The following is a 23301-nucleotide window of genomic DNA, read 5'->3' on the forward strand; positions in this document are numbered from 1 at the left end:
TGTCCTAAAAAGTAAATGACAGGAGTGCCTGTAGCAGAGGGTTTGTGTTGTGTTGAAGAATAAAAGTACTCATACCAAACACTGATTTTCAACTTTGTTAGAATTGTGCAAACTCTGGTTGATAAAACAAAAAAATAGAAAAAACAGTTTGTTTCTAGAACAAGGGGAAACAGGGAAAGGCTCAAAGCTTTTAATCATGTATGTCACATTAAGATAAGTGCAGCTGTTCTGGCCTCCTTTATCCCTCCAAACAAACTAATGACCTCAACTCTCATCTCAAAATTGACAGTATCAACAGTCATGGAGTCATCTGTAAAATACCTGTATTGGCTGTTAAAAACATACTCCCTTCCCTTATTGTGCCTCAGTCATCCAACCACTCTGTCAGTTTTTTTTTTTACCCCCCCTCTGCCACTCCCTTTCTTTCCATCTTGGAACACCTCTAGCCCCGCCTGTCTGACTGTGAGTTTCATGCTCCTTCCATCGTATTTAGTTCCCGGGGACCCATTTTAAGTTAACAGTCCTTTTTTTTTTTTGTCCCCGAAGCCCGTCATTTTTTTTTTTTGACACTAAATTCTTGTCAGGAAAGTCAGGACTTCTGCGGTTTCACCTTCCACTTTTCCTGACCTGCACATCTTAAGGTAAGGCTGTTCAAACAGGCGGACTGTAAGTGCGTTTCACAACAGGTGTAGCGTCCGCTCTGCACGATTAAACCCAACAAAACTCTTCGACTTCATCCCCCCGTTTGCCTGCGCCGTTTCAAAGAATAAAGAGATGCCGTCGAAGTCGAGGTGCGGGTAACTTCCCGACTGTTCGTCCGGTTTTACCAAAAAGCTGCGGCGCGACAGTCGAAACCCAACTGACGCGCAGGTGTCGTGTTGCGCTCAAGCGCGTTGCGAAACACTCCAACCAAAAATGTCACCCGGGGCGATCACTTAATAGTCATAATGTATTTTGTAAAGTTGTCTGGTGGATGATCAAACTGTTATTTTATTACTACGGCTTAATTAAACATACGTGTGTAGGTCGCATTTTTAATGTGATGTGTCACCAATAAATTACATTACCTACTTTGAAATGTGAGTAGACGACTTTGGATCGACTAAAAGGACTCAAATACATTGGTTGTCCCTTTCAAAAGTAGGCCTGCAGAGCTCTAGAACAGTATTTTTTTAGACAATCTTTTCTGCTCCTATTACAGATGTTAAGAGGAAACACATTGATAGTAAAGTCCACACGAGTAATGGGTTGTCCCACTCGGCCGTAAAGGCAAGGTATTTCCATATCTTTGACAGTAACAACCCGAGCGCACCTGCTGAGCCAGTCACGTTAGACTATCCAAAGCGATCACCTGATGTTTGAGGAAAAAAAAAAGAAAGAGGACTTTCAATCTAAAAGCCAAGAATAACTAAAACAGACATGCTTTTAACGCGTCATTGGCAAACATGCAATCATCATTCTGACATGATCTAATGGTTGAGATTATCTTCATCCCTCAGAAATTCTTTGTGATATTGCTTCAACACTGTCTGCATGTGTCATGAGGTGTGCCTTTACCCAAAGCCAACACTTATTATAAGTGCTGAGAGGATTAAGCCACCTCCACTGAGATGCCTGTTATGATTAAGGAACAGTGTGCTCTGTGAATCCTGTTTCCACAATAAAACTAAGATGTTTTCATCATGCGCCTTTGCTGTACAGCAGTATCTAAGGCACGCATCTGCCTTTGCATTTGCTTTTTTTCTTGTCAGTTTCTAGCCACATTCATGCATGCCTCTATGTGTTACAGATACTGATATTGGGAGCTTACTTGAAACTTTGCCATAGTCTCCTTTATATGTTTGTGTGGTGTAATGACTATAAAAACGTGGAAAGACAGAGCCTGTTCGACCTGTTCTTGTGTGTTTGCTACTGCTGTTTTGAAGGAAAAGAAAGGCTGTATTGCAATATTGAAAGGAAAAAATACCAATGGTTAGCATAAAGATCTTATAAAAGTTTGCTTCTCTCTGGTCTGTTGAAAAATGTAAAAAAAAATTATATTCACTTTGCCTGTATGCAGCCATCAGTCATGTTTTTCAGGTATTATATACAAGTAGGCTTATCTGTGCCCTGTCATCAGCGTCTGTCAAACTCTGATGATGCTTTCAGAGATAGGGGCATACAAAGAGACCATGTTGCCATAATAAACAGCATCTCATGTGCTCCAGCATGGGAAAGTCAGGTGTATTTTTTCTTTTTTTCAACCCTTCTCATTTGTTTTGACCATAATTCAAGGGCTGAATAACTTAGCTGCTCCACTGCCTCATCTCGTGGGTACCTAAACGGCCTTAAATTTTGATAGAGTTGTTGCTCATACATATAACTGACATATTTTTGTTGCCAGCATTGATAAAGCCTCTTGACCTCGCTATTTGCTGGTATGTTAGATTTCACAATGACGATTTTACACCGTCATCTCACAGCAAGAAGGGTTCCTGCTTTGAATCCAAGCTGGGGCCTTTCTGTGTGGAGTTTGCATATTCTTTCCGCGTTTGCAAGGGTTCTCTCCGGGCACTCCGGCTTCCTCCCACTGTCCAAAAACATGCATGTTAGGTTGATTGATGACCCTTAAAGGGGAACTCCGGGGAATTTGAAGCGCGTTTCCATTGCTAGAGGTTGTCAAATACTGATAGTAGGACACAGAGAGGTGCAAATCTGCGCTCCCTGTGTGGAGATCGCGCTGTTCGCACAGCGTGTCATGCGAGGCTAATACGTGGTGGCTAAGGGGGAACTGCTAACCCTTCCACGTAAAACAACAACTTGCACACAGCAGAAACGTCACACCACTTTATAAACCATCCGACAATAAAGTCACAAGCCTTACCATCAAACCCATATGCATGGTTCTCACATTACTGGCATGGGGACGTTACAAAACAACTTTATAAACAGCATGTAACTCACCGGCTGGTTGTAGGCTCGCGCATGTGAAAGCCCAAAAGAGTCGATGGACGATAATCCCATATACAAAACAATTATTTTCTCTAGAAAAACTGCGTTCAAGTATTTAAAACATTACAACAATACATGCGCAGTAATATTGTTGTAATGTTTTAAATACTTGAACACAGTTTTTCTAGAGAAGATAATTGTTTTGTATATGGGATTATCGTCCATCGACTCTTTTGGGCTTTCACATGCGCGAGCCTACAACCAGCCGGTGAGTTACATGCTGTTTATAAAGTTGTTTTGTAACGTCCCCATGCCAGTAATGTGAGAACCATGCATTTGGTTTTGATGGTAAGGCTTGTGACTTTATTGTCGGATGGTTTATAAAGTGGTGTGACGTTTCTGCTGTGTGCAAGTTGTTGTTTTACGTGGAAGGGTTAGCAGTTGCCCCTTAGCCACCACGTATTAGCCTCGCATGACACGCTGTGCGAACAGCGCGATCTCCACACAGGGAGCGCAGATTTGCACCTCTCTGTGTCCTACTATCAGTATTTGACAACCTCTAGCAATGGAAACGCACTTCAAATGCCCCGGAGTTCCCCTTTAATCGTCCCCAGAAGTAAGTGTGAGTGTTCATGGTTGTGTGTCTTGAGTGGTTTGTCTGTGTGTGGCCCTGCGATGGACTGGCGACCCGTACAGGGAGCACCCCGCCTCTTGCCCAGCGACAGCTGGGATAGGCTTCAGCCCCCCTGCGGCCCTGGGTATAGAAAATTAATGGATGGGTGTAACTTGTGATATGATAAAAAAGAAAAAAAGTGATTGCTACATCTAACTGTGTCAGCCTACTTTACAGCTTTTGGCAGGTTACTAATCTGCCTTCTATCCGACATCACCAGTGGGATGTGCTGTGTGACTTCAAAGCTAACACGATCAGTGTATCCCAGCGTCTGTCGACAGTGTTTTTCTTTCATCATTTAAAATGCAAGGGTTACTAACCTAACCTAAGCAGACTTGCACTTCAAAGGCCACTATTGGATTCCTTGCCACACTTGGAAGATTTGAAGCAAATTAAGCATCTTGAGTTGACTTGTGCTGGCTTAATATCACATCCCGGATGTCACAGTGAGGGAATGACACCCCACTGTGGAGGCAGCCAAGCTGCTCACCCTGCTGTGCTGAATCAAGAAGGAAACATTTGTTCACACAAGAGGGTTTTGATGACTGTATGATAACCATCGTGTGCCACTAAACTAATGAAAAGTTTGTATTTGATTACATTTTCAGAGATAAACCACAGAGAGCTATAATAGAAATGAGATAATCTGAGATGATTACATGAGATTTGGTAGAGGTATGTTTTTGCCGACATTTCTTTGTCTGCTTGTAAGAAAAATTACACAAAAATTCTCTAGCCAGATTTAATGAAAGTTGATGAAGAGATTGGGCTTTTTTTTAAAACAAAAACAAACATTCAATTTTGGTGTTGGTCTTTTCTTTTCTTTAATTGTCAAAAAAGGCCTTTGTGGCCTCTGGTTGAGGATGCACTGAGTACAGTCTCCAGTTAACATTTTTGTCTGTTGAAGCCACAGTAGTTGTTGGCCGTGCAAAAACTGCCACTTACATGATTTTCTTCCATTGACCCCTTGAGACGTGCCCTGGAGTGTCATGTGTGAATTACCCCCCAGGTGCTCGCTTTTCTGTAACATTTTGTAATCTCACAAGTTTGGACGTAGTCGTACACATAAGCATCACTTTTATTAACATGGAACAAGCCCGAGCAACAGCAGTCCCGCTGATGGCACTGTCCAAACTTTCATCCTCCATTATTTTAACAATAATAATTAGCTGCAACACATTTGTTGTTGTAAACAATAAAAAAGAAAGTAAAAAAGAATAAACAGGCTTTAATGTGTTGAAGCTGCAGCGTCCCTTGTGCTCCCTGTCTGACTGTATGATATCAGTATTTTCAACTTTTCCCATCAACTGCTGTTCTGTTCAACACAATGCTGTGTGTAATCTTTTCGCTGTTATTAATGCTTATGGCAAAACAGTAACTCCAGAAAGAACTGCTGAGATTTGGGTCGGGTGAGGCCTCTCATTTGACAATCAGCAGTGACTCTTGAGGACACAGAGTCCTCAGGGCAGGCAAAAAATACATGCAGGTGTTAGAATGGATGTAAAAAACAGGCCAGTGGCTGTAAACAGATCAGTATGGTAAATATCAGCGTCACAATGATTAAGTTCAAAATCTGTATTGCAAGTGGCGAGGTTTGCATAGTAACAGAGGATAATCAAACACACTTTGATAATGATAAATTTGCTGTAGCAACTGTGTCTTTGTTTTACTACAGTTTACCGTGGCGGAACAAGGGAGCTGTAAACTTACAAATTGCTTTCTCACTTTCTATTTGATCATTATGGAGGTTTTCTTTTTTCTGTTATGTTTTACAGTCCTTGGTGACTTGATGCCAGTGGATTAACACGAAAGTAAAACTGGAGTGAAGTAAAAATGGGCGATCAGTTTTGGTTGTGAAGTGATAATATAAATCATACAGTATGTCGCGTACATCAGATTTTCTCACAAACCTAATAAATGGAGAAAAAAAAAACACGTTCCTGTAGTTTCCTGCCACTTTGTCCCCATCAGATCATCCTGTCATTTCCTATCCATTCATTGTCTTTATCCACACACAGCTGTCACTGTGCACAGGGTAACCAGACTCCATTATTAGTAATCTAAGTCATGACGCATCAGAGTCCTCCATAGACAGTGGCTTGTTTCTATAGTTACCATCAACAGTCTGGACTTTAAAGTGTTTGTAACAATACACTCCGGACAGGGCTGAACAAAATGGTGGCCACCTTGAGTTCTCTTTGTCACAGGCCCTGGCTGTTTGCAGAAAGGCACTCCAAACTGTGAACCAACTGGTGGCTGATGCCTTTTAGAATCCTGTTTAGATGCTATGGGTCCTACCATTATATATAGATCCAAGCAAAATGGTTTTGCTGTTGAGAGATTTTACTCATCTGCTGATAAAAAGTAATGGGAGCGACATCTTATGGGGCTGATAGGAGGTAATAAGTATTTACCTCCACCCATTTTGGACTGATTGTACTATATGAGAGGCACAGTGTGCTTTGGACAGGTTGCCATTCTCACAGATAAAGATGGAGAATTACGCTCGGCTACAGGCAGGTTAAACACCTGGTAGGAGAATAGGTTATATCTCAAATGCACTGAAAGAGGAGCCCAACGAAATGTTCACACATGTGCTGGGACCTTGAATCATTATTGCATAAGAATGAAACAATCACTCTTTTTTTTATCCTTTTCGTGGCTTTGTTGATCTTTTCTTACTGAGATCCTCCATCACCTGGTCCAGAGTCACAAACACTTTGCTGCTCACACAGTGTAATGTATGCATTTGCCCCCTCAAAATGTCAGCACATTCCCTAAGGTGTAGCAACATACGCAAGAACTGCATAGGTTAGCCACTGCAGATTAGAAAAACACGGATGATTGATGTCTCCCTGTATAGAGGTTTTCATTGTCGAGCAATAATCAAAGTGAGGGAGAATGAGAGTAGGCATATAGGGCACAGGCTGTGACACGGTGACATGATAATGGCTCTTTGTGTTTCTGTTTGTGAATAGAGCAGCCAGAGGTTTAGAGTGACGTTGGTGCAACCCACGCCATGTCAGTGACTGTCGCACACAGAGTGAGGATGTAAAAAAGGGTGGAATCAAAAGACGTCAAAAGAAAGTAGGGGGTTAAACATGTCTGCACTAATCTCTGTAACTACTTGAAGTGTAACTGCATCTACTAATTTCAAACGAGGATTGAATTTATTCGATTGCCGAACTAAATATATATCTATCTATATATATATATAGATATATATATATTTTTACGGGAGACTTGTTTCTCCTTGGATCATAGTCAACTGATGAGAGGTAAGCCAGAGTGAGGCTCTTAGAACAGACTGAGAATTAAGCTTGCTTTTTCTTTTTTTCAAAGGTCGGACATTGCCAACTAAATTAAAGATGCCCACACTGAAACATTGCGATGGACGATGGCATCGCTTCTCTCTAATGTTAATAGTCTTACAGAGAGAACCGACAAGCAGTATGATATTCATTGATGCTATAAAAACAGCAACTTTCCTTTTGTATAACTTACACAAAATAGGTTCACATGACTGATCATTAGCATTTTTAGGCAAACGCATTGCGTAATAACAAGATGATACATATGTATCGGTTACAATAATTTACGTATAGTTAGTGTCTTCATATATCAGTATTGACAATAACTGTGATGTGATTGCACAGTGATAGTTTTAGATACTTCTACACCTCCTTCACTGATAGCTTTAGCAGTATTACACAAACCGCTACAGTTACTGGAATTATAACAAGAGTTCTTTCTGTGGTGAAAATCTGATATTGTGAGATGTAATGTGAAAGGTTTCTGTGCCTGTAGTGACACTGAAAGATATGTGTAATAACAGTCTGATATCTGCCCTTTGCTTTCACTTTGATGTAACAAAATGCTAACATTACACTTTTCTTTTTCTTTTTCAATGTTGATTTCAGCCATGTTACTACCACCATCCCTGCTGCTCCTCCTTGGCCTCCTTACCTGGAGTCCCAGTGCAACACGGGCTGCTAAAGTGATTGTGGTCCCACCTATCATGTTTGAATCACACCTCTACATCTTCAAGACACTGGCAACAGCTCTACACCAAGAGGGCCATGAGACCCATTTTCTAGTTTCAGAGGGCCGTGAGGTCCCACCCTCTTCTCACTACCATTTGCAGCGCTACCCAGGGATCTTTAACAGCAGCACGGCTGACAGTTTCCTCCAGTCCAAAGTCAGCAACATCTTCTCAGGCCGCTTGACCTTTCTGGAACTGTTTGACATCCTTGACCACTACTCTCAGAACTGCGATGCTGTTGTTGGCAATACTGAAGTAATGAACCGTCTGAAAGAAGCCAAATTTGACCTGCTGCTCGTGGACCCCAATGAGATGTGTGGTTTTGTGATAGCTCATATCCTGGGTGTCAAATACGCTGTGTTCAGCACAGGCCTCTGGTACCCTGCAGAGGTTGGAGCCCCAGCGCCGTTATCATATGTGCCCGAATTCAACTCATTGCTAACAGATCGCATGTCCTTAATGCAGAGGATCGCGAACACAGCTGTTTACCTGGTGCAACGCTTTGGAGTCCATTACATCGCATTACCCAAATATGACCGGATAATGAAGAAACACGGAGTAAAGCCTCAAGTCGCCATGGCTGACCTGGTGCAGGGGAGCCGGCTGTGGATGCTGTGCACTGACATGGCACTGGAGTTTCCCAGGCCCACCCTGCCACATGTGGTCTACATTGGAGGAATCCTCACAAAGCCCCCCAGCCCACTACCACAGGTCAGAACCAAGAGCTGACAAGCACAGGATGAGGCAGACAAAAAGCTTTTTTGCCCTAGTTGAGTCGTGTATGTGATGGGTTAATCCCTCTGAATCTCCTAAAGTGATACTTAGAGCATTCTTAGCTATATAGCAAAGTCTCTGGTTAATGTATTTTCATGCATTATTTCATACTAATATCTAGTATCCTGTGCATTGTCATATGGCTCAACTCCATTCAAGACTCCTTGCGCTTCAGATGATCAAATTGATTTAGAAAACACATACTAAAATTCACATTTTACAAATGTTTCTACATGTAGTGCTTACAGATGCAAGCGTGGATGTCCAGCTATGAAGAGCTCTTAGCCATTTGTGGTTGAGTCTCTGTAATACAATGCTGGAGTCAACGTAACAGACTTTGACTAAGCTATTATGCAAATGTATGATCTCAGAGGTAGGTTAGAGAGCCCTATTACCTCTTTGAACCTTCAGTGAATTGGGAAAAGTTTATCCCTTTGTATTCGCAAATTTAAATGGAGGCATATATATATATATATATATATATATATATATATATATATATATATATATATATATATATATATATATGTATATGTATATATGTATATGTATATGTATGTACATATATGCATACAGTGTTCAATAGCTTGTCTTACTGCTTTCCCATCGTTTCAGTATTTTTCATATACTTTTACTCGTTCTCATTGTCTTTTATCGCCCTGTATATCTTATTATCACGTCCTGCTACAATATAAGTCTTTATAGGGGAGACTGTGGCGAAGATGGGTTTGGGCTGAATGGGCATGGTAGATTTTGAGCAGACAGGGAGGGGAGTCATGGAGAGCAGAGGCGGGTAGCGATGGGGGTTAGTCGAGCGTTTGGACACTAAGAGCGCGGGCAGTCGGTATCTGCTGCTGGGGGTTTTAGGAATGCCGGTCCAGCCAATAGGGAGCATTGTGTCGTGTTGTGTGGAGGGAGTTATAATGGAAGTGGAGGGAGAAGGAGGCCATTGTTCTGGGCAGATCTCTGGGGACACTGGGACTCTTTTATGGGGTCACTGAGGCTGCGTTGTAGGGACAGTAGTGCTGTGCTGTTGGGACACAGAGCCCAGTGTGCCTATGAGGCAGCTCTGTGCCAGGGCCAACCTTGGCTGTTGCAGCTGGACTACCAGCCTCCCTCTAATCGTCCTGTGCTCCTGTCACTTTAACACGGCTGCTCTCTGATCAGTCCTCAACCTCTGTTAACATTCAGGAAGGATTATTCTAGTTTACTGTGCCACATAGTTTTGATGTCTCAAGTGCACATGCGCACATATCTAAACTAAAAGTAACCCCATTCTGCAAAAAAGAGGTCCAGAGCTGCTCAGTTTGCGATGACGTTCCCAGTACATCTGCTTCGTGACGCATGTTTTTGACAAGTAGTGGCAGGATGTGTTGGAACTCGACAGCCAATTGTAAGGAACAGGTTTGCTGAGAAATGTGGATAACTCATTTAATTAAATTTCCCTTGCTTCCTGAAACATGCGAAGCGTTGCTTTCAATTTCTATCAACCAATTATCATCACAAGCTTCCCCTACTTTTATTTTCTTCTTGCTTAAATCTTTCGGCACACTCATTGAAATGCCGACAACCAAATCCATTTACAATTAATAGGTGAATAAAAATGAATAAAAAGATTCAGAAATAAGTAGATATGATGGATGTTACTTAGGACTTCATATTTAACACGTGAACAGTGGAACAGTGAACTCATTCTTATCAGATGGTTAATGTTTCCCTCTGGATCTTTTCTGCGTAATTCAACCTTGAGATGAAAACGATAACCAGCGTTGGGGCATTTACTGGATTTCCCAGTTTCACACTTTTGAATGCTTTGAATATGTCAGCATTCGAGTAGTAATTCCAACTTTGAGTTCTATACTCTTGAATCTGGTTCTGGATAACAGGATAAATCAGGATCCATTATTTCTCCGTTCTTTGATGATCTCCTTTCTTCCACGTATCAGTTGTGGGACTGTTTACAGTCAACAGCAGTTCAAATGCAAACGGATGATTACTCAGAGTAACTGGAACATGAGAGACATGTTGTACCCAAGTTTTCTATCAGCAAAAAAAACCCCAAAACAACCTTTTTCCTCTATTTAATTAAGCTGGCAGTGACCGCCTTGTTACATACACCACAGTATGAACAATGACCAAGGGTGAACTATTGCTTGTTATGATGTTGGTGACCAGTGACACGCCTTTGGCTGTTTTATTGTTTTGTTGATTATCAGTCAGCAATACAGTGAGTTGAAGACCTGTTTCCCTATAGATCCGCAACTTGTTTTTATCCCCGTTGTGAACCCGCATCCATCTGGTCTCACAGTTTTTGTAATGGGGGATTCATCACTATGTTTTAGGCAGACGCATTCTGTTTTTAGGGTGATGCTCAGTAAGCCCTGTCCAAAGAGTACAGAACAGAGGAAAAATAGCCTTGTAACGAACTCTGGTGCCTTTACAATTTTGTTTATTGATGTGGACAGACCTTTAAAAAAAAAAAAACTTGATAAATCCTAAATTACACACACAAAACCAGAGCTTACGGTCGTGGTGATCTATTGGCCAAACAGACATCAGCAACATTTCATAAAAATGACAAAAACACTGATAATTAATGAAGCATCGGCAATTTGTTGTTGTGAAACATTCCAAGGTTTGAATTTATGCACACAGAAATATTTCCAATCCTGCTAGAATACATCGACTAGAGGCCATACTTGTCAAAGCATCCTAACATCATCATGCATCATTTGAGTGTAATTAATTAATTAATTAATTCTTCTTTGGTGAAGTTAGTTTTGCAAAGTCCAGATCATCCTGGGTTTATCTGTAAGCCTGTAAATCACAAGTGTCAGTGCAGGGAAGCATGATGACAAAAACATGTTGAAATTGCTGTGAAAGGTCTCCTCTTGTGATTTGAGGTATTTCTTCATTTTTTCTGTTCAATATTTGATGAATGATAATTCAAGCTAAGCTCTAAAGTTGTAAAACTATGTACAATTCATCATTTGGATGGTTTGGATGATTGCAATGTGTGGAAATACAGAGGTCTTTTCCTATTTTTCTTTAGGATTTTGAGGCGTGGGTGAATGATACCACGGAGCATGGCTTTGTGGTCGTGTCATTTGGAGCCGGAGTCAAGTACCTCTCCCAGGACATTACTCAAAAACTGGCAGGAGCCCTGGCCAGGCTGCCCCAGCGTGTCATCTGGAGGTAACACTCACACATGCATACAGTTGTCAATATGACAAAATGTGACAAGGCCTCAGTCTAAGCAAAACTTTACAACATGGACCCCCATAATCAGCTATCCTGCTACTAGGGAACTTTGAAAAATAAGGGCAACCCGTTGTTTTTCAGAGACAGCCTGTTTGTTGAGGTCAGAGTCCCGACACACCCACATCACGTCTACACAACTAGGAGTTTTCCCTAACGTCAAGAGACCCACCTTAGGGAAACTTTATGACTCAGTATTGTAGCAGTGGAAACACTTTTCTTTTGGTGTGACAGAGTCACAAAAGATAACAATTTCACATGGAGCGTTTATTTAGTTAAATTTACTTTTCACTTTTTTTGTGTCTCCTTCGTAAAGATGTAAGCAAGAAAAGGAAAAAAGGGTTGAAAAAAGTGTGAGGACTGGTTTCACAATGCCTTTAAATTCCTTCTTCCAACCTGTTAATCCTTAACTCTTATCTTGGCATGTTTAACAGGTTGTGACTCATTTACCACTGTGGCCCACATTTTCTGTGCAATTATAATCTTACATATGATCTGGAATCCAAACGAGACTGTTTGCACGGTCCCTTTAAACAAACAAAGATGTTCCAATAGTGTTAGCCACTTTGTTCTATTACATATTCAGCAGGAACAAAGCTCAGACTCGAGCACATACATACTTTTCACCCCCACACCTGTTGGAATATCATGTTGCTGGGTTGATGTTTATATATGCACATGTGTGGCGAGGCGTTGGGGATTAAGAGCTTCACATACACAAACACAGTGTACTACACAGTTTACAGTGACGTCATAACTAATAAAAATGGTCAGCCCACCTTTATTTGTTGATGCCGACAGTTATTCAGTTTTAATTCAGTTTTAAGCACTATGTTTCAAAATATTTGTTTTTATTGAAACAAAAATTTGTTGTCAACGTCTATTAATTAAACCCTCAGCTCTTAGTAACAGCAGTGTCATATTGCATCATTAGTTGTCCCCGTGCCTGTTCCGCTCTTGAATGAACCTTGATGAGTGTTTTTGTTGTCATCCCACTTTTAGACTCAGCAAATCATGAAAATCAAACAAAAAGTAGTGCAATGTACAAAGTTCAGTGTTTAAATAGACGAGTCCATTTAGTTGGCTTTTGAAAGAGACATTATGTTGTTAGAGATGTGTGTGTGAGAAAATTACATCAGGAAAGAAAAAAAACTGGAGAATTATCTTTTTATTTGTTCTTTGCCTTCCAAAGACACCACCCTGTTTCCAAAAAAGGCAGGACAAATTGCTAAATGTGAATAGAAACACATACAAAAACATACAAATATTTGCAAATCTTTGAAACTACATGTTATAATTTCTGGAGAAAACTAATTTTCAATTAAATGCCAGTGACCCATACCAAAAGAGATGAGTCGGAGACATGTTGCGTCACCTCTCTAACTGTCCTTTTATATACAGTCATGCTATTAATGTGCTCCCAATGAACTTATTTAGTTGTCAGAGGTTTCTTAAGGCTTTTCATTTTGAACAATAAAAAGTAAATGACAAATAATTCCCATTTTTACATTTGGCATGTTGTCTTTGTTTTCAGTTAAAAACTTGTGAAGCCCCAAGAATCCTTTTGGGGTTCCTGCTTGAAAAGGAAACGGCCAAAATGAATTGAGTATATTTCTCCGCGGCTAGAAACTCTGTGTTTAAAATAAAGCTAACACTTCATCAGAGTCAAATGGGGTTGAAGAGGTTCATTTCCAGAAAGTTGTGAAATTTTCTAAAATGCAGTAAAAGTTTTTGATACGTAATTTGTGTATTTGTTGGAACTGTGACTGATCATGGGTCACAGCTCAACAATTTGAGATCAACTCCATTAGAGAATTATCGGTCAGTTGAAAAAAAAAGAAAGAAGAAAATCTCATGATTAAATTGCTAAGAACTCTGGTCTTTCCAACAAAGCAAGGCTGCTCAATTTCTCCATTGATAAAATAATTTCACAACTCTACAACATAAAAATTCATAAAAAAACATGTAGAATATAGCATATACTTTGTTGTCTACAGTAGTAGATCAACCCTCATCTTACTTTGAAGCTCCCAGCTCCCTGAAGTGACGTCGACGCAGCTTTAGCTGCAGAGAAGCTATCAGGCTTGTGTTGATAATAATAAACTCCTGGACTATTTTCAAACTTCCAAATACATCGCTTTGTGAGTACAGACCATATTTGTACTACTGTAGAAGTTTGGTGTCATGGCATGTGATTTTAGTGTGGTAATTTTGGAGATACGGACCAGGATCCATTAACCCTTGTACGAAGCTATTCGGGATAACTCAGTAACTCAGCTGATGTTCAGCCAATATCGAAAAAACTGCGGGTGGGCTACTTGGCTGGATATCACGGTTCAAATGACCCCAGGTTGAATCTACTCCGGAGTATCATTTTAAACAAAGGACTATGCTTTGCATAGAATTTGAAAATGGAACACATTGTCCTGTTAAAGCACAGATTTTTCATGTTGATATCAGTGTCACAGGCAGGTGTCTGACCGGGTCCAAAGGTGAATCAAAACAATGATCGTTGATTCTGGAGAACATGATTCTCTTGCAAGGCCTATGACTTTGTATTGTGACCTGGCTGTAAGAAGTGGAAGTGGAAGAGGACTGAGGAGCCAAATGAATTGTGTCATTGACAGTTGGCCTCATGAATGTAGGCTTTGATTGGCAAGACAGTGAAGTGATGCTTTGTTTACTAGAGGGGAAGGGTTTGAGTTCGGGAGGGAAGCAGACAGTGAGGAACAGTTTGGGGTCATAATAAAGCATTCATATCTACAGATACCATTCACATATTCATCTCAGCCAGTTCAAGATTCTGTTTTGCATGCAAAGTAAAAAATGTATAAATGTAGCTGTCAGTGCACAGTATCTAGTTAACACAACATGCATGCTGCACATGTAATGCCAGGTGCACAGCTACCCAGCAAACTAAACACATTCACAATTAGAGTTGGCCTTTGATGCTAATACTTGAGGTCACCCAAACTCAGAACCGCTCAAAATCAGGTTCTGCATCAGAAAATCAAAACACAAACAAACTAAAAAAAACTGTTTGATTCCACAAAATGTCAAGATTAAGTTGCATGAAAAAGTAAACCAGTACTCATGGGAAAACAAAGAGTCGTCAAAGTAGAAATAAGCCCAACAAGAGTTGAGTTGTTGTGTTAACTTTGGGCTGCTTGAAATTAAAGAAACAATTTGACATTTTGGGAAATGTGCTTGGTGGACAAGGAATTTTGGATTGTATTTTGTTAATCCCTATCAAGCAATGATGTTTGTTTATAAAGGCCGGTGTAGCCTTTATAAGGCTGATGAAGGATGATGTGTTCATATAAGTAAAAGATCAAGTGTTTTTTAGTGGGCTTAAGAATGTCATATGTGGATTTTGTTAGCCTTTGCTTTCCATCTGTGTGCTAAGCTAAGCTAACTAACCGCAGGTTATAGTGTTTTCGTGGAAGTTAGCCCTCTAAATGTACCTTTGTAAGTAGCTATATGATTAAAAAAAAAAAGTCAAAGCATTTTGTTGTGAAACAATATTCTGCTGGCAGCTATGTTGGAAGACAGTTTCAGGGGGTCTCGTCTTTTCCCGGTGACTCGACTCTTGATGTTGCACCGCTTGAACACAGTGATATTCTGCATATTAAGTATACTGCTGGTGAGACAGCATTTGTGGCAAAACATTTGGCCGCTGTTGGTCGAAATCCCCCCTGTTTGAAGTCCGTTTTCCTTTTATTGAAATGGTCACCCTTGGTTCCGCCAGCTCAACAGACTTTGCTAACTGGGCAAAGCGAACTTCAGGTCTTATTTTGTATGACATTGACAAATTTAGCTGAAGACACATAGCACTTCATTTACAAAATGCTGTTTTTAAATTTCTAATTAAATTGTAACTGCTAATGTAGCAGCTTTCAGAAATATGATAGAACAACACTAATCAGTAAGAGTCCAAACTCCTCACCATTTATTGATTTTATTGAGTGTCCTTCATATAAATATAAATATGTAACCGCACCAGAGACTGTACAGCTAAAATACACTTTTTAATTTACCTTAATGCAGTAAGATTATAAACCCAATGACTGTGTGCACGTCTGTGTAGATACTCAGGTATCCATTGTATGGTAATCCTAAGAACATATTCATTTGTTTGTCTCTTTGAGTAAATGTTTGCAAAAGGACAAACTGTACGTGAATTGGCAGATAAGCAGCTGCATCCTATTGTTGCTTCATCAAGTCGTCTCGTGCACTTTAATTTGTAAGATGCTAAAATCTCACATAATGGCCAAGTGTTTCAGTGAAACAAAAGGGATCTCAATAACCTGTGACGACTCCACACTTCCTGGAACAACACACTTGTTACTTGGGAGGCCTTTTGGATGAGAGGTGAAGTGGCAGCAAAGATTAAAAAATAAGTAATGCTGCCTTCTGTTTATACTGTTAAGACTGATATGTGTACACGTCTCTCTCATCAGCACTAAAGACAGTTACTGTACAGAGTATATGGAATTGCGAGCGATTTGCCTCTGCTCCGTTAAGATTAAATATCAAGATTTAACTTGTGTTTCTCAAAACAGCATTTTTTTTTTAATTCTTCCAACATCATATCTTTCTCTCTCCTTAGATTTTCTGGTGTTCCACCCAGTAATCTAGGCAACAACACCAAACTTGTTGATTGGATGCCCCAGAATGACTTATTGGGTGAGTACATCAGAAGAACGTCACAAAGCACGTGTGTCACAGTGCACCTCTCTTATCAACAGTCAGAGGGTTTGACTGTATTGTGTGAAATGACTGAAATGTTTTTAAAACACTTACTAAAGTGTGATGATACTCTGGTAAAGCAAGGCCGGCTCTTCCATTATGGGTCAGAAAATTATAATGTTCCGATCATTTTTCTGTAGAAATGATGTCAACCTTCATGTGGTATTTGACATGTGTAGCAACATGTTTGTCGGATCAAAAAGATTACCAATAATATCTATAAAAGCTAATTAACGCCGCTGAAATTTCCTGTCAAAAATGACAAATGAAAAAAACACTACCTGCTCATCTAGGCCATGCCAACACAAGGGCTTTCCTGAGTCACGGGGGACTAAACAGCATCTACGAGGCCATGTATCATGGTGTGCCAGTGGTGGGTGTGCCTCTTTTTGGAGACCACTATGACACTATGACTCGTGTGGCAGCCAAAGGTATGGGCATCTTGATCCACTGGAAGTACATGACAGAGGAAGATCTCTTTGTTGCCCTGACCAGCGTCATCAAAGACACCAGGTTAGACTTAAGTCTTGTACTTTATGCTCACACAAATGCTTTATGTGTTAGTGTTATTATTATCGTTTGCCAGTCTCATCTAGTGATTATCTGTGGCATGACCTCCAAAAATCCAAAATGTACTTTTTCTCACCCCCCTTTTTCTGTACCGTGGCTTTTCTCGAACCCCTCGTACTCATCCCGTGTCTCTTTATACAAAGGTACCGCCAGCAAGCACGTCTTCTCTCCAACATTCACAAAGATCAGCCAGGCCACCCTGTGACGAGGGCCGTCTATTGGATCAGCTACATCCTCCGTCACAACGGTGCCAACCACCTGCGCTCAGCTGTATACGAGGTGTCCCCCTACCAGTACTTCCTGCTGGATGTGATTGTTACTGTAGCTGCTGCCTTGGCTCTCACAGGCTTTGCCCTGCATAGGCTGGTACGATTGCTGAGGGGGAAGGCTGGCGACCATGGCAGAGGAGGCGCCGTCAGGGATGATGTTAACATGACCAACGGACATTGCCATAGCGAGAGCATTCCCAACGGGAAACACAAACGCAACGGCTCCTTGAAAAACGAGAAGAAGATTAATTAGCTTTTTAAATGGCAAAAAGGCATGAGGAAGAAGTTGCCCTAAGGACTCAGCTCTAGGTTTGGTTTGGTGGTTTTATGAAAGCTTGGAGAAAAAGCTGTTCTTAGGTCTGCGTCAAGAGGCAACTGCTACTCAAAGCAAGTATGAGGCTGAAGGAGGAGACAACAAGGCATCGTGTGGGGACAGAGCAAAGCATCAGGTGCTCAAAATCTGTGTGTATGTGTGTGTGTGTAGGTGAATGTTTATGTGTGAAATGAGGCAAATTTAACAAAAAAAACAAACCAAAACACTTTAACAACAGCAGCTACAGCAATACAGCATGACACTGGAAAGTCTTTGAGGATGAAACAGGAAAGACACACTGGAGGACAACGTTTCTGTACGAGCATCTTCTCTCGCGCATGTTCTCTGTTGTCTTCCTGCCTTCCGTACCAAAGCGAAGGATGATGGAGAGGGGGAAATCCTGAGCGCCAACCTCTCATCCTCAGAACAAAAACAAGAAAACAGCTTAGCAAATATTTAGAATTCAATGTTTTTAACTGCAAACTCCAGAAACTGTAAATAGAAGATAAATCTATTTATTACTGTACAAATTGATTTCAATGATGGACCTTTTAACCTTGTCTCACTCTTAATTTATTTCATACATCAGTGGTTTGACAACATGACTGCAGACGCACACTCCCTACTCTTTGCTCACATATGCACAACACTATTCTTCATATGGGTGAAACAAAACAAACAAATACTGGTTGCGGCCGTCATTGTTAGCACGCTCCAGGTCTGTGGCAGGTGTTCGGATTGATCAGTGGGAAGTGCCTAGCTTCCCCTTTTCACACAGGGAAATCATCTGATTCAGCAGCTTCCATTTTTGTGGAGAATCAACTCTGCTACGCATATTTGTGTGAAAAGTTGATCACACTGATGAAAAAATATGGAGTCGTGATAACCAATGAGGGTAGTATGGATAGGCAGAACCGAGCCAGATTGGCAGTGTGCTCCAGCCCATCCAGTCAGGTGATTTGGGATGATTCAGAGAATATTTGATTCATGACTTTAGTCCCATATCTCAATTCTGCATCCCTCAACTATGTCCTACAGTAGTAAAGATTAATATCTTGATGGCCATTTTCACTGTCACACCTTGTACATCGGTCATCTTTGATGAAGCTGTTCGTTATTTATTGTATTAATTCTAACATATGTTGCAATTATAATTCAGGTAGCAATATCCACTCAAAGTTCACATCTGAAACCCACTGAGATTCTGCTGTTTAGGTCCACGTACAAACCTGCAGACCTTTTGTAAGTAATAGTTAATACTGAGCATGAATGATTCACATCCGCTATAATGCAAACATATGTGTATGCAGTATGCTTGACTACAGGTGTCTATGTGTGCTCGTTGTTGTTTCTGTGTGTTTTAGATCGTTATACACCGAGTGTATGGATGAAAAGAAGCAGATGAGAAATGCTTTTAGCCCATTTAGATTTGTTTAAAAAAATAATCACTCAATAGTCTTCTGAAATTAAGTCACGTATAAGCCCCAAAACATGCAAATAATATATTTTTATCTTTAAAGGGGAGGAGGTTGACCTCTTTATCCTCATTATTTCAAAGTTATATTTGGCCCAGCCGTTACGTCTGTTCATTTGAAATGCAGATTGTGCTTTAAGAAGAGAGAGCGAATGCCATAGTTCCGACAACAGAGGTGAACCCTGGTACTTTTACAGCTGATTATAATGTGTGAAAGTTACACTGGTACCTGCACTGAAATTCGATTTTTTTTTTTATTCCAAATCCATCAGTAAGCTCAAAGTTCAAAGCAAGCTGGATGATCTTAAGTACCTTTATGAATGGATATTTTCAAAAGGCAGGTGCTTGTGTGCATAATGATATCATGAACGTGACGCCTCCACTTGTTAGGCCACTCCGCCACACATTCTAGCTCTAGCCAGTTTTCAGCACAGATTTCTACTTTCTAAAGTGACAAATTTCAATGGCATTTTAGCATCCTAGCAAAGTGATTGCTTACCAACTAATGATAGCTTCACCCACAGGCAAAAAGCAGCAATGTAAATGTAGAGAAAAAAGAAGGAAATACTCACTTCGACAGTGAAAAACTGAGAGCTTAACATCCTGCAGACATGTTCGCAAATCCTTTTTAATTGAAAAAAAAAAATAATCTCATTATCTTTCTTTCTCTGTGAGCTACAATTACACTTGTGCAGCACGACCAAGCCCTGCTGAGAAAGAGACCGTTATACTTGAATCGACATCGTTATCATCAATAACAACGTCAGCTGTTGGGCATGGTAGGTTGATTAGAAGGTGCTACCAAAGCTATGAACAGGGTCTGAAGCGTAAAAATAAACGTGATGAAATATCTTCTCATTATTTTTTCAGTATTAATGTTTTATCCCACGTATCTAAAAACCCGTCCTTTAATGTTTCTCTGTTTCTGTACATATTTTGCAGTCTGATTGGTCTCCAGTCTTGTTATGTTTGTATGTTATCAACTCAAAAATTGTCTTCATTGATGCACTTGCTTGTTCCTTTTGACCACCTCTTTGTGGCACTCTTTTTAATCATCTCTCTGTCTCCCTTTGTTTAGATTCACTTTGGCTTCATTTTGAAATGACACAAAGTCCTCACTTTTTTTTTCTCATGTGTGTCCATGTTGTAAATAGAATGTAAACAAAATACTAATGCTGAATAAAAACGCATATTTTGTTTGCAGAGGTGATTGAAACTTTTTTTTTTCATGCACACTGCCACGGTGTGTGCTGTTGTCCGCAGTTACTGCAAAGCCGAAGAAGCTGCACTCAGAAAATGTCTTTATTGTAGGTGATATACATGTGTGATGGAAAGAAGAGTCCCTAAAGTTCTGTTTGCAATCTGCAGGCTTTGCTTGCTGTTGAGCGCAATCATGTAGGTTCCAAATGGGGAAATGAATAAATTAGATAAAGAGATTTAGTAGCGCTTAGTAAACAGAGCAAAGTCAGTCACTTGTGAGAATAGTATCCGGAAAGCAAAGGCCTAATGAAATTCTGTTGGACGATTAATTTGTTTATTTATACGTTTACTTTTTTTTGTTCAGTATGGCATTATTTTTAACTCCAGGGTTTCAGGACAATGGGCCTTGCATTTTAAATGCACGTAAATTGTTTCAGTGACATGACAAGATGGATGTTGCTTACTGCAGTTTCTGGTCTCAGTGTAATAGGGCCAGTATAAGCTTTCTGTCGGGAATTGTTACCAGGCAGCAAGAGGGAATTGTAGGTATCAGATGGTAGAATCAACTGGAGTAGCTAACTGCATACACACACAAAAACAGGCAGATAGACAGGGTTATCTAATGCTGTATGCTTGTGCTGAGTGAGGCTGGGGTAACAAAACACCCTGCCTGGTACCCTACTTCACTCATTGGCCCTGTTAATTATTCACTCTGGCTGCAGGGGCCGGCAGACCTCTCCGTCACACACACGCAGTCAGAAGCCTCTACGGTATATTTAATTTACGCTTTTGAAGTTGTTTTCCTTTTGTTGCCGCTGGTGGTCAAATCGGGCACTGCTCTGTTAACTGAGATAGGAAGGGTGGAGGAAATGGAGGGCTGGACTGCTGATGAGGAATCTGATATAGCAGAAAACACAGAAGGCATCATTCATCATATCCTCCATTCATTCTTAGCCACACCTCCCTCCTCAGATCTTCTAAGTGGCTATTATCTACATTTACTCTCCACCCCAAAGGAGAAGCATCTGAAGTAATTAAACACTTTGTGTTGGACTAAGCGGCCTCGCCATTCGGGGCACAAAGTCCTCACTCTTTGCAGAAGATCTAAGTGACGGATTTGCCAATAGTTTGAACACAGGGTGTGCTTTAATCTTCTGTCCAACTGACAATGTCTCCATGTGGGAGCCTGGCTGAAAGAGGATGTTGGACTGGCTGTGTGTGTTAGTGACTCTGGGGTGTGTGTGTGTGTGTGTGTGTGTGTGTGTGCCAGTTTTGAAATTGTTGACTTAGCTTGTATGAGCCCAAATGAAGGATGGTTTTCCTTCAGTGTTAATTCATCTCTGTCGCAGAATATTCCAAGAGCTCTATCCAGGGATGTGCCCGGAAGCATGTAATACTTCTTCTAAATGGTTTGACAGGACCAAGAGACTTTCCGAGCTCTAAATCAACCTAAACTGACCATGACAACAGAAGTCATCCAAAAAAGAGAGAAAAGTCTAAAAAGATTATTTATTTGAATATAAAATAATTGAGCTGAAAATGTTGCAGAGGAGACCAGCCAGTTTGCATTCTCGCAATCATGAGTCACAATTAATACAAACGGTATTCACAACAAAATTAAAATTCATATTTCCATATTGAATTTATAGTGCTATGGGATTATAGGTAAAAACCTTGTTGCCCTCAACAGAATTAGCCCGTCGCATTGGTTGTATTTTGGTAAATGGCTCACTAAAGTTAAGTGAGGGTGTAATATGGACTTTGCTCTGAAAGCGAGTGATATTTACTTTTCCTCAGCAAGCTCTGAATTTGTATGTGAGTGTTGATAGCCAAGCATACTATCCTCTTGCATGGAATGAGAGAACCCATCGTTACTGTTAACTGTTCGATTTTGTCAGCTTTCATTGACAATTCTGCTTTATTTCTATTAATTCTAATTAATTCTATTATTTCATAGTTTAGTGAGAGGCAGAGAAATAGAAAAGGTCATGTTATACATGTTGTGAAAGGTTAGGATCAACACAGATTCCCAACAACTCAATGAAAAATTCATTTGTGTAAGTAGTGCGAGAACATGGTGATATGTGTGTGTGTCTGAAAAGTAAAAATAAAAGCAAAAAGTTAGGGCAAGACTCTCATTTTGCAGGTCACTCTATGTCCAGTAGAGGACAGTAGCACCCCACAGTAGCTACTCTGCTTGCCCACAATACTTCCACTCTTCTTCTGTCTGTGAGTCTCCTTTAATTTATTTATTTATTTCCTGCTGCTCCTCTGCTTTGACCAACAGCTGATGAACCTGTTGAGTAAAGCTCCCAAACTAAAAGAAGGTTCTGATGCAAAGATCCAGCAATAGCTGCCAAGAATATGGATGAGGTTTCACGAGTTATTGTCATTCTGGTCCAGTGTATCAACAGCTGTAACTCCCATGAAATCTTACCCCCTCGTCAAAATCTTTTGACCCAAACTCAGGATGAGAGACACTGGCTGAAGAGAAGCCTTAAACATCAGAGGCATTTTAGTACCACATGTGTGTGTGTGTGAGATTTCAAATGAAAGTTAAATGATCCATGTGGAGCAGCTTCAAAGATAAGATTATAGCAGAAAGGGACGAATGGAGGTAATTAATAATTGCAGCAAAAAAATATAATCAGCATGTGCTATATTTGTGCGTGCAGGCCTTAAATCCAGCATGCATTTCTAAGCATATTTATATTCATATCCATGTGTGTGTGAGTGTGTTGGGCTGTTTGGGATTGATGGAGCCCCGTCACTGTGTCACCATGGAGATAAGAGAAGCCCGACAGCCTGCGAGAGAGAATGACAGCTTTTATATCAATCATACTGACTTATAACTGCACGTGTGTGTACAAGTGTGTCTGAACGTTAAGGGGTTAGGAAAGAGTATTAGGCTGGAATCAAAAATAAATCAATGTCATGTGGTTTGTATGTCAGCAGCTGTTGTCAGTTTGGCCTCACCTCTCACTATAATCTCTAAACTCCAGTGTCCACACACTCATGCACATAAAGCCTCAGACCACACACACACGC

The 23301-nt window shown here is 40.5% G+C and overlaps 1 protein-coding gene across 1 annotated transcript; it reads left to right on the forward strand.

The window, feature by feature from the left end:
* Positions 1–452: 452 nt before the first annotated feature.
* Positions 453–20256, forward strand: ugt8 (UDP glycosyltransferase 8). Its single transcript, XM_075462917.1, has 6 exons — positions 453–641; positions 7525–8357; positions 11473–11615; positions 16288–16364; positions 16721–16940; positions 17141–20256. Exons 2-6 carry the CDS (start codon positions 7527–7529, stop codon positions 17517–17519), a joined length of 1650 nt encoding a protein of 549 aa, XP_075319032.1. The 5' UTR covers positions 453–641; positions 7525–7526; the 3' UTR covers positions 17520–20256.
* The last annotated feature ends 3045 nt before the right edge of the window (positions 20257–23301 follow it).

This window comes from Odontesthes bonariensis, chromosome 4 (assembly GCF_027942865.1).
Source record: "Odontesthes bonariensis isolate fOdoBon6 chromosome 4, fOdoBon6.hap1, whole genome shotgun sequence".
In the NCBI taxonomy this organism is placed as follows: domain Eukaryota; kingdom Metazoa; phylum Chordata; class Actinopteri; order Atheriniformes; family Atherinopsidae; genus Odontesthes; species Odontesthes bonariensis.